The 13,735-nt window shown below is 30.5% G+C and overlaps 1 protein-coding gene across 1 annotated transcript; it reads left to right on the forward strand.

The window, feature by feature from the left end:
• The first annotated feature begins 11,206 nt into the window (after nucleotides 1-11,206).
• On the forward strand, nucleotides 11,207-12,774 carry LOC104879295 (glycine-rich cell wall structural protein). Its single transcript, XM_059737060.1, has 2 exons — nucleotides 11,207-11,731; nucleotides 11,804-12,774. Exons 1-2 carry the CDS (start codon nucleotides 11,383-11,385, stop codon nucleotides 12,772-12,774), a joined length of 1,320 nt encoding a protein of 439 aa, XP_059593043.1. The 5' UTR covers nucleotides 11,207-11,382.
• Nucleotides 12,775-13,735: the final 961 nt, after the last annotated feature.

The raw sequence follows: 13,735 nt of genomic DNA on the forward strand, positions 1-13,735 counted from the left end.
ATTATTAAGAAAAAGTTTATTTTTAGAAAAGGAAAATTACAACATAGAAATGGAAAGGCACCAACCCGTTGGTGTTTGGAAGTAGTGATCATGGTCTTTAATCATACTTTATAAAAGTTGGCTTTCTTTCGAAAATAAGGAAGACAAATTTGTTGGAATCAATAAAAAAACCCTAAGTCATCATATAAAATTTGAACCCACTATCAAGTTGTCTTTAAATTATTATTTAGTCAAACTAAAAACCCACTTACAAACGAGAATAAATAATAATATAAGGCACCTTACAACCACTTCACTAAATTTATTAGATTAATTAATCATAGAGAAAGTGTTGTTTGTATTTATGGAAAGGGAAATATACAAAAGAGTACTAAATAATAATGCTTAGCATAAACCAAAGGTTCACTGTTGATTCCCTCCTTCATTTACCAATTGGAATAGCTTTATTGATTAATTTTACTTAAAATGTGTTGTGTAGGTGAAAACGAACAAATAAACATATGAAAGGAAGAACACAAAAATAAATCAAATCACAGAAAAAAGATATATTGGATTTAAATATGATTGAGCTAATTATGTCTACTTCCACGGATAAGAGAACATTTCATTATATGGTATATAATATTTAAGATGACAAAAAATAAATACAATTACTAAGATCTCTTTATATCTTCACCTCAAATCATGAGTCTTTTTATTTCATTAGACATTTCTTTTTTTCCCACATCTATACCCTAGTGAACCCTCTTACTCTATCAAGGTCTCTTGCTCTTCCTCACACTTGTATTCCATTTCTCTCTCTTTAATTACTTTTCTCCCTTTCACTAGTTTTCCTTCTTCTAAAAATAATCTAATTACAATTAGATATAAAGTTAAGAAATATTTTATATAATTTTCTTTTTACAAAAAAGAAGTATATTCTAAATAGGAATTTAAGACACATTTTCAACCAAATGATAATTATAATAATATATGATGGGAAATTTTTTAATAATCATAAGGGAAATATGATTTTAATTTAATGTTTTATATGAGTTACAAATTTCTTGGTTATTCGTTCAAAATTTTTTAGTGACAACTTCTATTGCAACATTTAATAAATTCCAAGAGTTTGGATATTGGTGTGACCAAACACCACAAAAAAATAAAATTTTGTAAGTATTATTACCAAAAAAAAAAAAACATGTTCATATAATAATGCGTTTTTAGTTTATTTGAAACTGATATCAATGTATAAATCTAAAAATCCTAATGACACAATCAATCAAAAATTTGCCTAGATTTACCATTTTACTATTTCTAACATATATAAGGTGCGTAGAAATTGAGATAGACATGGATATTATGGATGCTTGGATGATTTTAAAAGAGAAATTTAAAGCAACCACATCCAAAAAGAATGTGGCCTACTAAACATAAGAGTGAGTGAAAAAATTGAATCACATTAGATTCATTCAAGATTACGTAAAAAAACTTTCCACACTCGTGTGATTTTAAATGTCTTTTAAACATGTCAAAGGAATGAGCAAACTCAAGAATGAGGCTTTTATCATGATTGCGAGTAACACGAGTATAATGGAGAGTCAAGCCTTGCAAAGAGGTGATAATGTCCAAATTGCTAAAGAAAAAAGCAAAAAGACTCCATAGAGGCACCTTTAAGGAAAGTAACATGCTACAAACTTAGGGTAGGAGATATCTTTGTAGAATGCATCACTTGACAAGAGGGAATTCCTCCTAGAAAATAATACTTAGCAAGTGAAAAGGACTTTTAAAGTTAAAGATAGTTAGGAGTTGGTTAAAACATTATGAAAATCCTAGGAATCAATATTAATAATCCATGTAAAAGTATTGATAGGGCGGAATGAACTAAGTGCAAAAGGGTATCTAGGTGCAGAAGGGTATCATGTTCCATCTCTAGTTTTATGTAGATCTACCATTTTGTTATTCTCCAAAGGTTTCAAGTAGCTATAGAATATTTCACATCTTCAAATTGTGTGGAGGTGTTTAGATTAGTTTTGAAATGCGTTAAGTAGCTTTGAGAAACTTATAAGACACTTGGATTAGCCTTTGACATGCTTAGAGGTACTTGAAACAACTTGTACATAGTTGATATGCTTGACGCCCTTATTTGAATCCTACATTTAATATATATGATATGAGTGTCTGCTTTAGTACTTTTGAATAAGGCATCTATAACTTGTTAGAATCAATCTCAAAGAGTCGATAAATTTCTTAAAGTATTGTTTTCCTATTGAGTTTTAGTTTTGTTTTTATAATTGCTTGAATTTGAGTGATTTGGGCGCTTATAGTTATGAGGTTCTTATACACTGGTTGGAAAAAGGGTTATGATATCTTTTCAAGGCAACAGCAAATGCCTTCTAAAGTGGAAACATTTTTGTTGCCGTCACATGAAATTTAGGCCAACGAGTAAGACTTCAATACTTTTTCAAGTCAATAAAGTAGAAATTGATGCGTTTTTCAAAAGCCCCGAGATAAGAACGGGTGGGTGAACATGAAAATCAAAGGTGGCATGTTAGTGGGCCCAAAAACTTTTAATAAACAGGTTGATGTCAATTCTCACATTTATTTTGTAAAAATAATTATGGACCTCCTTGGGATTAGTAAGTTACAACCGTGATTTAAAAACAGTTTTCTGTTTTTTAAAAATAAATTTTTTTAATGTTTAACCATTGTTTTTTAAAAATAATTTTAAAAATAAAATAAAATAAAAAACAATTTTTAGAAAAGAAAGTAGAGTTGTTTTCACCGATTTTTTAAAAACAAAAAGAAAATATAAACCGATTTTGTTACATTTTCTAAAGAGAGAATTATATTTTACATCCACTTCAGCTTGAAAATTGGTCCAAGATCCTTATATCTCTTATATTTGAGTCCAAGACCTAATCAAAGAGTGAAAATTAAGTTGAAGAACATTACCTTTTAAATTTTCCCGAAATGCACTTTGTTGTAAAAAAATAATAATAATAATAATAATAACCAACTTCTCATTTTTCTCTCATTCTCTCTTTCACTTTCTCTCTCTTCATTCACCTTACTTATCTCTCAAATATTAATTGGTGGGACCATGTAAATTAATTCATAACCAGAGAGGTGTCACTATTTCCATTAATTATTTTTCTCCCAAAAACCATATCTAATAAATTGAATATTGTAAATCAATGGTTAAAAATGATTATTACTATATTTTTTAAGTAAATATTTTTTAAACACCTCATAAAATTTATATTTTTTTCAAACCCGGATAAAAACACATTAAAATCAAAAAGAGAATATAATGGAACATAAATTAGATGAAAAATTACTTTAAAAAGAGATATAATAGAAAACATGAAAATATGGGTAAAAACAAATTTGGATGAAATTTAATATAAAGAATCAAAGAAAATAAATTAAAAGTAATAATATAAAAATCATAGAATCTTCAAAACTACAATTACAACAATTTTTTTTTTAATTTTAAATTAACTTGATAATTTAAATTAATGTTTTTTTTAAATTACAAATGTTACAAAGATAATTTTTTTTATCATTTTTAATTAAATTTAAATATGATTTTTTTAATTTCTATTGAGATCATGTTTATAAGTGATAAAAATATATATTTCATTTCAGTTTACTTGTAATAAACCGTAATAATTAATTAAGAATGTGTTTGATAGTAATTATAAAAAGTGTTTTTAGTACTTTTAATATATAAAATTTTTTAAGTGTTATAAAGGTTATAAATACTTTCTAAAATTATTATCAAACACATTCTAACTATAGATGTGATTTCCACTTTAACCAAAATTTATAGAAAAATGAAAGATGATAATGGACATTCCCCTTTGGTTGATGATTAGACGTTGCTCTCAAAACAAAATTGTAGTTTGGTACCTTGGTTTGCTACTTGCTTATTGAAATAAATGGGCTTAGATATTTTCGTTAATGCCAAATCTAATTGAAGAATCTGCCATAATCCCCATTTGGAATATTATAAAATAAAAATAAAAATAAAAATAGACAAAACATCTCCATCATTTACATTTGTTTTGCTTCATCCAACCAAATTTATGGAATCATCGTAGTTGCATTTTGATATGTTTGGTTTCCGAAAAAATATTAAGAAAATAAAAAAAATAGTTAAAAAAAATGTTTTTCTTATATTTGTTGTAGGAACTCATATTCTACAAACTCTCCTAAAATGATATTTATTATAAGACTTTATATTCTACCAACTTTCTTAAAATGAGTTGCTCTCAAGAAATATACATGCCCTAATTTTATAATGCATTTATTTAAGCATTTACGACATTTGAACACAAGAGAAGTTGACAGATGTGACCAATACTTCGATTTGCTAACATTTGGTTTTACCAAGAAAAATATGAAAAAAAAAAAGTCAAATGTAATTCAAATTAGTAAGAAATTTATATATTTTTAAAGTATTTAATTTATATATAAAAAAGTTAAATGAATAAAATGAGTTTGAAGTAATATATAAAAGTAATTTATTTACTTTCAAACTATTTTTTATTTTTTCATATTTTCTTTCTTTCAATTTTTTTTTTTTTTTAATTTTCTTTTCCCTCAAACATTCTAAGAACTAAACATAGCTTTAAAAATCTAGCCCAGAGATTATTTTGCTTCTGGATTGATGACTCTTTCTCCTTTGAGATTGAGGACTCTTCCTTCTTCTCTCTTCCTCCTAATCCCAATCCTGTTGGGACACGTGGTTCTTTAATGCATCGTAAGCAATTACCATCTCATATTTGTATGGTGATGGTGTATTTAAAAAAAAAAGAATCTTTTAGTGTTTAGATATAAAAAAAAATTCCATTACCTATTTTTTGTAACCATTGGAAAATTTTCTAGAATATTTATTTTAGATGGTTGAAACTCTCTTTGCATTTGTTTTAATTTTTTTACTTTAAAAAAGGGAAAATTAGTAATAATTAATTTAAATATTTTTAAAAATTGTATTTGAGATGGGGAAAAATTATGGAACATGAATCCAAGGATTGATGCAACTCTCTTTGTCTAAAAATATTTATTTTATCTCATATATTTTTTAAAAAATTAAATAATATTAAAAAAACTTATGTTTCTCTCAATTTTTTGATCTTTATCTTAAAAAATCAATGCAAACAATTTAGTTTATTTATTTTAAAAGAATTATTGTTATTTTTTCTATATTTCATGTTCTATTAATTAAAAAAACTTATCATTCAAATGATAAATATAATGTTAAATTTTAAGTTGAAGGATGATTTTTTTTCAAAATTTTAAAAATTGGTCTCATTTTTCAAAATGTTTTTATTTTGTTACAAATTATCCTAATTTTCCCTTTTTTTTTTTTTTTAAGAAAAAAAAAGAATTGTCTTTTCTCCAAATCATAGATATGGAAATCTATCACATGTCATCACATGATAAAAAAGATAAAATGATATTTTGTCCTGATTAGGAAAAATTTTTAATGTCAAACTAGGAAAGTGAGTCATTTGACAATCTCGTATCCAACCAACAAGAACATTTTTTTTTTTTTTTTTTCAAATAAAGTAGCAAAACACACTTTCATGTTTAAAATTTTCTTCTTCTAAAGTTGAAAACAATGATTTTAAAATATGTTTCTAACTTTTCTAATATTTAAAATGTATTTGACAATAATTATTAGAAGGGTTTATAATATTTTTAACAATTGAAATTTTTTACCTTTTAGTATTAAAAATATTAAAAACACTTTCTAAAATAATTGTGAAACGTATTGTTATTAGAGTTTGTTCAGTAGTAATTTCAGGAAACGTTTCTAATATTTTTAACATCTAAAATTTTTTATTTTTCAAGTATTAGAAATATTAATTACTACCAAATGCATTGTTAAAAGAAAAAAAATTTTAAGTGTTGAAAAAACTAGAAAATTTTCTTAAAATCACTATTAAAGGCACTTTAAATAGTCTAAAATTCGGCTTTTTATTTTTATTTATTTTTAATTTTTAGGGAAATGGTGCCCAAAGGAAAGTTCTTATGTCTTGAAATGTCATGTATTTTCACGTTATAAAATTCATGAGGGTGAAGGGGTTAATACAAAGCCCAAAATTTGTTGGATAGACCTAGGCCCAGGCCCAGGCCTAGGCCCATCAAATAATTGGGTTGGTCCATTTAAATTTTTTGCTTCCTCTAGCTATAGTTCACTGGTTTTAGTTAATTTTTTTAAAATTATTTGTGATCAATAATCTAAGCCAAAATATTTGGTGAGGAATTTCAGAAATTTGATAAAATCGGAAGTATGGAGGAAATTATATTTTGGAAAATTTTGACCTAGAATTTGGGGACTAGAACACAAATGTGTTTGAATGTTGGTAGGTGGATTAACAACAATTTCAATCAAAGCATTTTTTGAAGAATAAAATTTGAAATATTTATTTCTAATTAAGGTTGTATTTATCATTTTTTAAAATAAGAATTAATTTTATAAATTTCAATTATTTTATCCTTTTTTTTCACAAATATGTCAATAAAAATACAACTAAATACTATAACTTTGTACAGATCATCTCCTCTCTTGCTTTAAATGGAGGTGTAGTATTACTATCGGTCACACGTGGCATGAATTTTCTTGACTTATTTGGTCATTGGGGACACGTATTTTTTTTTTTTTTTAGTTTGGTCTTGATTTACACGTGGCACGTAAACTTTACAAATGTCATTTCATGATTCATACCTAAAAAGAGGGCTGAATTATAAACATTATTTGTACTCGCGTAATACAAGTTATCTTTGTTCAATGTAGGTTGTACGGAGAATTTCCCCCTTCTTTTAATGGACCGTTTTATCAGATTTTTGCCGTGCCTCAAAGGTTACCCCCATAGAGTAGAAATATTATTATTATTATTATGTTTGTTTTAAATAGGGTTTGACTTTGATATTACCCATCTATACGACTTGAACCCAATATGATTTAATTTATATTAAACTATATAATTTGTTTAATAAATGGTTTATTTTTAAGCCAACCTTAATAATATGAATTTGAACCAAATTAATTTATTTAATAATCATGTTAATCATTCTAATTATAACTCTGATCAACTTAATCTATATTTGACTCATTTTAAATTTATTTTTAAATATATAAATCAATTGATTTATTAACATGTCATATTATAATATTACCTTTAGAGTAAGAAATATTATAATAATATATTATATTGTTTTAAATAGGGTTGAGAAAGTTTGATATTATCCATCAATACAACTAAAATCTAATATAATTTTCATGGATTTAAGTTGAATATAATCATGCTTAGGTCAAATTCATATTGAAAACTTGTTTAATAAATAAGTTATTTTTAAGTCAATCTAAATAATAAGAATTTGATCAAAATTAACCTATTTAATGATCGTGTTAATTAATCTAACTATAACTCTAATAGACTTAATCTATATTTAACTCATTTTAATTCGTTTTTAAATCTATAAATAATTGAGTCATAAACATGTTAGGTCGAAGGTTAGTTATATAAAGTTATATAAGAATTAATTGGATTTGATTATTATAAAGAAATATCTTATTATTATTTGAATTAAGTGTATGATATGATGCGTTACTTGTTTAATAGTTAAATCATATTTGAATTTATATTTATAATTAAGTTATTATCTTGTTGGATCCGGGTTTGATGTTTGACACGAAGTCCACACCACCCATCAAGTTGGCATCCCTAGTTTTAAGTTTGCTTTTAAAATTCTTGGTGAGGTTAGAGGGTAGGAAACTTTTCTGACTTACAAAGAGGACGCATCCATACGCAAAAAGAATGGGTTTTAAGTCGATCCCATCTCCATGATTAAAGACTCAACAACCCCAACTCCAAACTTGTCCATATTTTCAACCCTTTTCACCACACACTGAATTCTTAAACAAATGTTTCCAACAGGCTAGTCCAACATGCCCAATCTTAGAGAATTGTTCAATATTTCATGTTTGATTATTTAAAATGATTTTATCTTAATATTTGAAAATATTTCTTAAGATTAATTTAAGTTTTTCAAAATTATTGAATTTAACAAATTTAACTTTATTAATATTAAGGAATCCAAGGTACTATTTTACTTTAGTCTTTTAAGAATGCTTTTTTATGCCCTTCTAGTAAAAACCAATTACCATTCTTTCAAGTTACTTATGTTAAAAAAATTTAAATTATTTTTTATAAAAAGCATTATTGATTAAAACATAAAGTTTTATACTTATGATCATTGCTAATTCTTATATTTTACCATTGTGAATTGGAGCCTCTGATCAATTATGTTTTTGGCTCCCCCTTGGGCCTTTATTTTGTTTTGAATTCAAAACCATTGTTTTGATTTTGATTTTAATTTTAACTTACTCGTGAATTTACTTTTGATTTAGCATGATGTTAAACATAATTTAATAATTAAAATTAAATTATTAAATCTGATTTATCAAATATTTTAGTTTTACTTAATTATTTCTCAAAAAGATATTAATTTAATAAATCATGTGTCTTGAGGCATTCTAACTCTTCCATGTATGTGGGCATTGGTGAGGCTCACAGTGATTAAAGAATTTCTAAAAGTAATTATTTTTCTAAAATAAAGCACTTAAAATCAAATAACATGCATATTAAGGTTGTAAAGCCGTTGTAGGAAGAAATTTTCTCAGAGAATATTGCACTCAAAATCAAATGCCGATGAATATATAATATTAATATATGTATTTTGTCACACTATAAAAATATAGGCTTGATCGGAAAGAACTTTTAAAAGTTTTTGAGGATAGTTTCTAAAAACTATTATTTAAATAATTAAAATATATTTTCCTTGTTTTCTAATTATTAATATGTTTTTTTTTATTCTTAAAAATAAAAACCCGTTTTGGAAACTATTAATAAACATGACATATAATTTTAAATATGTGGACGGGAAGTTATAAGTCTGTTTAACAATTGTTTTTTAAAATAGTTTTCTGTTTTTCAAAACAAAAAAACCATGAAAACATGTTTATTAACCAAAAACCGTTTCTTGTAAGGTTTATTTTAGATAACATTTTTAGTTATTTTATGTTATTTTCATTTGTTTTTAAAGATTATTTTAAAAATAATTATACAAATATGTAGAATAATTGAAAATAAAATATTAGATATAAAAATTATTTTTAAAACATATTTCAAAATATTAAAAACAAAATAAAAATATTTTAGGTTTTTAAATTGACTTTTGTTCTACAAAATATTAAAAAATAATTTTTAATAGAACTATTTTTGAAATAATTACCAAACATACCCTAAATTTTCAAGATTAGACAGACTGCATTCTCCTTTACAACCAACAAACCTACCATAATACCGTTTTATATTTTTATTAAGCTCAAGTTAAATCCAGAAAAGGATTTGATGCTGAGAAACTCAACATGCTAATTAATATTTGAAAAATCTTAATTCACATGTACCTTCTTTGTTTATGCATGTCTCCATCAGACAAGCTGTTTGCACAGCCATAACGGGAAATGAATCATTTTAATCACCCAGTAAATACATAACAGCCTGCCTAATTGGTGAATAGCCCGGTCCCAGTTCATCTAACCCAAGTCAGCACAACTCCAAATTGGACAATGTGGAAGACCCTATTCATACCCGACTCGATCGGTTCGCTGCAGGAACCTTTTTTTATCAGTGGTCACGTTCAAATAGCCATCAAACGTAGCAATCATCATTAATTGGGTGGCTATCTAAATCCAAGAAAGCCCATTTTAAGTGTCTCAATCAACCAAACGTGTTGCCCTTGGATAAAATATGGATAATTTCCAGCTAGCCAGTGAGTGCTGTTTGATTTATGGGGTCTGAAAATAAGCGAATTATTTTCAACATACAATCAATTCCCCATCTACCAAGCACATGGAACAGCCACAAGAAGACCCTACTACGCATTTTCCTCTTTAATGTTTCGTTGTAATTAAAACCTGCCCCTCCTTCCCTCCTCTTCATGGTGTGGCTGAAGCAGAACCCATGTGAAATGAAAACTAGGTTCGTTTATTAGAGGAAAGCTCTTTACGAAAGCCCATAAAGATTTGTCATGAAAAATGATTGTTGCCCACATGTCCTTTGTAATGCAGATTAAATGTTTGGGGCCAAGGTGCGGGTGATAATATATAAACTGGCAGTGCTTCAACAAGCAAGAAGTACCAGTCCCATGTCAGATTTAGAAATTTCTTAATTATGACATTAATTTCAGTGATAAATATATATGAATTGGCTCTGGAGATTATCATATGTGATTATTGTGTGTTCATATTTTACTTTTGTTAATAATTCAAGGCAAAATTAAATAATTTGTATAAAGGTTACTTCAAATCGATTTTATTTATTTTAATTAAAGATTAAATGATTTTGAAAAAGTATGAATCTTTTTAACTAATTTTAATTCTTTTTGAACTTTTTTTTTTAATGTATTTTTTATAGTAGAATAAAATATAAGAAAATTATTTTCTTATGTATATATATATATATATATATATATATATATATATATATCCTCAAGTTTACGTGCACTTTCAAGATTGCTTTATTTGGGAAGCATGATCCAAGAGTTCTCACTTCTTCCCTCTTCCCTCAACTTATTACTGACAGCTTATGATAACCTTCTGCAGATAAAAACCCTCCATATTCACAAGGAGAGCAGCACACTGTTCGATGCTTCTCCTGTATATCTAATGACAATATCCTACCATTTTTTTTTTCAAAAATATGTGAGATAATTGCTTTTGGAAGGATGAAAGTAAAGAAGGATATTAATGAAATGGAAAACAATTAGATGGGAAAGGAATGGTTGTATCCGCACCTAGCAATATCTCCATTTTATTGGGTAGGTTTCGAAAATCAATTTGGAGCTGTTGTTTTCCTTTTCTTTTCTCTTTTTTTTCAAAAAAGGAAAAAGAAGAAGAAGAAAGGAACTATATGCTTTTAGTTCAATTAATACAAGGGAGCCTTTCTTGTTCTGCATGCAACTCAGTGGTGTGGCAATTGGGGAAGAAACCCTGGCTAGTTGAACGTACACTCAGGCATGGTACAATTGATAGTAATGTTTGACGTAATTAAAACTTTGAAAGAGCTGAGCATGTGAGGTACTACAGCAAGTGTGAGATCTGTCCAATTGAATTGGGTGAACATGGTAAAGATAAAGCTTTGCAGCTAGTAGCACTGCGAGAGACGCGTGAAAATAATTGGGGAGGCTTATGCATTTAATGTGAAATTGAATGAGGTAACAGTTAGGGATTGAGAGCATTGAATGAAGTAGAAGTGTTTGTATAAAAAAGAAGGGATATGAAAGGAGTTGTCACACACTCTTGGAAGTATAACTCCTAATACGATGATGGCGGGCGCTAAGGGAGTTGGTTTGATAGCTTTGATCATCTGTTTTCATGTGGTGTTAGTGAGTGTTGGTGCCAGAAATGTGGCCGATGAGGAGGAGAAGTTCTTCTCCCACGGTAAGGGAGGTGGGTTTGGTGGTGGTGGAGGGTTTGGGGGCGGAGCTGGTGGTGGCTTTGGAGGCGGTGCTGGCGGTGGTGGTGGACTTGGAGGCGGTGCTGGCGGTGGTGGTGGCTTTGGAGGCGGTGCTGGCGGTGGTGGTGGACTTGGAGGTGGTGCTGGCGGTGGTGGCGGCTTTGGAGGTGGTGCTGGCGGTGGTGGTGGACTTGGTGGAGGCCACGGCATTGGTGGTGGTTTTGGGAAAGGTGGTGGACTAGGTGGAGGTGCTGGCGGAGGTTTTGGAAAGGGTGGTGGAGTAGGAGGTGGAGCTGGTGGTGGATTTGGGAAAGGTGGTGGACTTGGCGGAGGCCACGGCATTGGTGGTGGAGCTGGTGGTGGTTTTGGGAAAGGTGGTGGGCTTGGCGGAGGCCACGGCATTGGTGGTGGAGCTGGTGGTGGTTATGGGAAAGGTGGTGGACTAGGTGGAGGTGCTGGCGGTGGTTTTGGAAAAGGTGGTGGAGTAGGAGGTGGAGCTGGGGGTGGATTTGGGAAAGGTGGCGGGCTTGGCGGAGGAGCTGGTGGTGGATTTGGCAAAGGTGGCGGTGTAGGTGGAGGTGTCGGGGGAGGATTTGGCAAAGGTGGTGGAGTTGGTGGCGGCGCCGGTGGAGGATTTGGAAAGGGCGGAGGGATTGGAGGTGGTGCTGGCGGTGGGTTTGGAAAAGGTGGTGGAGTTGGAGGTGGCGCCGGCGGAGGATTTGGCAAGGGTGGAGGAATTGGTGGTGGGATTGGAAAAGGTGGTGGAGTTGGTGGCGGAGCCGGTGGAGGATTTGGAAAGGGTGGTGGAGTTGGTGGCGGAGCCGGTGGTGGGTTTGGAAAAGGTGGCGGAGTTGGAGGAGGTGTCGGAGGTGGGTTTGGTAAGGGCGGAGGCATTGGTGGTGGTGCCGGAGGTGGATTCGGGAAAGGTGGGGGAATAGGCGGCGGGGCAGGTGGAGGAATCGGAAAGGGTGGTGGCATTGGAGGAGGTGCTGGTGGAGGCTTTGGCAAGGGTGGTGGGGGAGGCATTGGTGGTGGCGGAGGCTTCGGAAAAGGTGGCGGCATCGGTGGTGGTTTCGGAAAAGGCGGTGGCATTGGTGGTGGAATCGGAGGTGGATCCGGTGGTGGAATCGGTGGGGGATTTGGCAAAGGTGGAGGAGTTGGAGGAGGCTCCGGAGGTGGGTTCGGTGGTGGATTCGGAGGCGGCGGCGGCGGAGGTGGAGGTGGAGGTGGAGGTGGTGGAGGAATTGGACATCACTGAGCTTCACGTTGCATGAATTTCCGTACTAAGAAATGAGTCTCTCTTTGTATTCGCTAAACATATGTGTTATTATCCCTCCCGTGCATGTGTATGATTTTTGTTCAATTAATCAATTAATCTCTATGATATATTAATATTAATAATAAATCAATTCATATTTCAGCAGCCTCCTTATTTATGGAATGTCCTCATTATTAATTACTAATATTAGAATTTGGCAAAAAAAAAAAAAAAAATTGAAAAACAATTAATGGTTGGGTAAAATATCTCTCATATTGCAAAATATTCCATGTGTCACTAATTAAGAGCCCTACCTCTCAATCTTAAGCTAAGTTGATACATTTTATTTTAATTTTTTTAAATTTTATATACTCATCCCTATTTTCTATTTTCAAAAACAAAAAGTAACATTTAAGTTTTTAATTAAAATTTTTATATTTTTATTTTCCAACATGCAATAAGTATTTTAGAAAATTAATTTATGTAAGAGGTGGATATAGTGGAAAACTTTAAATAATAAGAGCAGCGTGCATTTATCATATCACAAGAAAACAGATCCACTACAGAAATTGATTATTAATTGGGTTTGCAATAATAAATAAGGGACAGGCCTTCAGGACAAGTCAGACTTTTCTTACCTACTATTTAATGATCAGCAGTGCAATATAGTTTCTAACACATTTTGTTGAGCCCATCTTCTCGACCCTCTCTCTGGTTTATGGGTCATGGTGTGGTTTATTTTGTAAAGTGTTTTCAATCCATGTGTGTATATACTGTCTGTCTATGGATATATGTGGGTGTCTTCGTATGACTGCACATCATTATGTGCATTTCAGGTTCAGGACTCGTGACAGCATCCTCCACTATTACTTCCTCCGGCCTAGCCTTCAAAATGCTCTCTTTATTGGTTTGATCCAAAGACTCGATTTCAGGAACATAATTATAATCAACTTTCCCTTGG

This window comes from Vitis vinifera, chromosome 5 (assembly GCF_030704535.1).
Source record: "Vitis vinifera cultivar Pinot Noir 40024 chromosome 5, ASM3070453v1".
NCBI lineage: Eukaryota > Viridiplantae > Streptophyta > Magnoliopsida > Vitales > Vitaceae > Vitis > Vitis vinifera.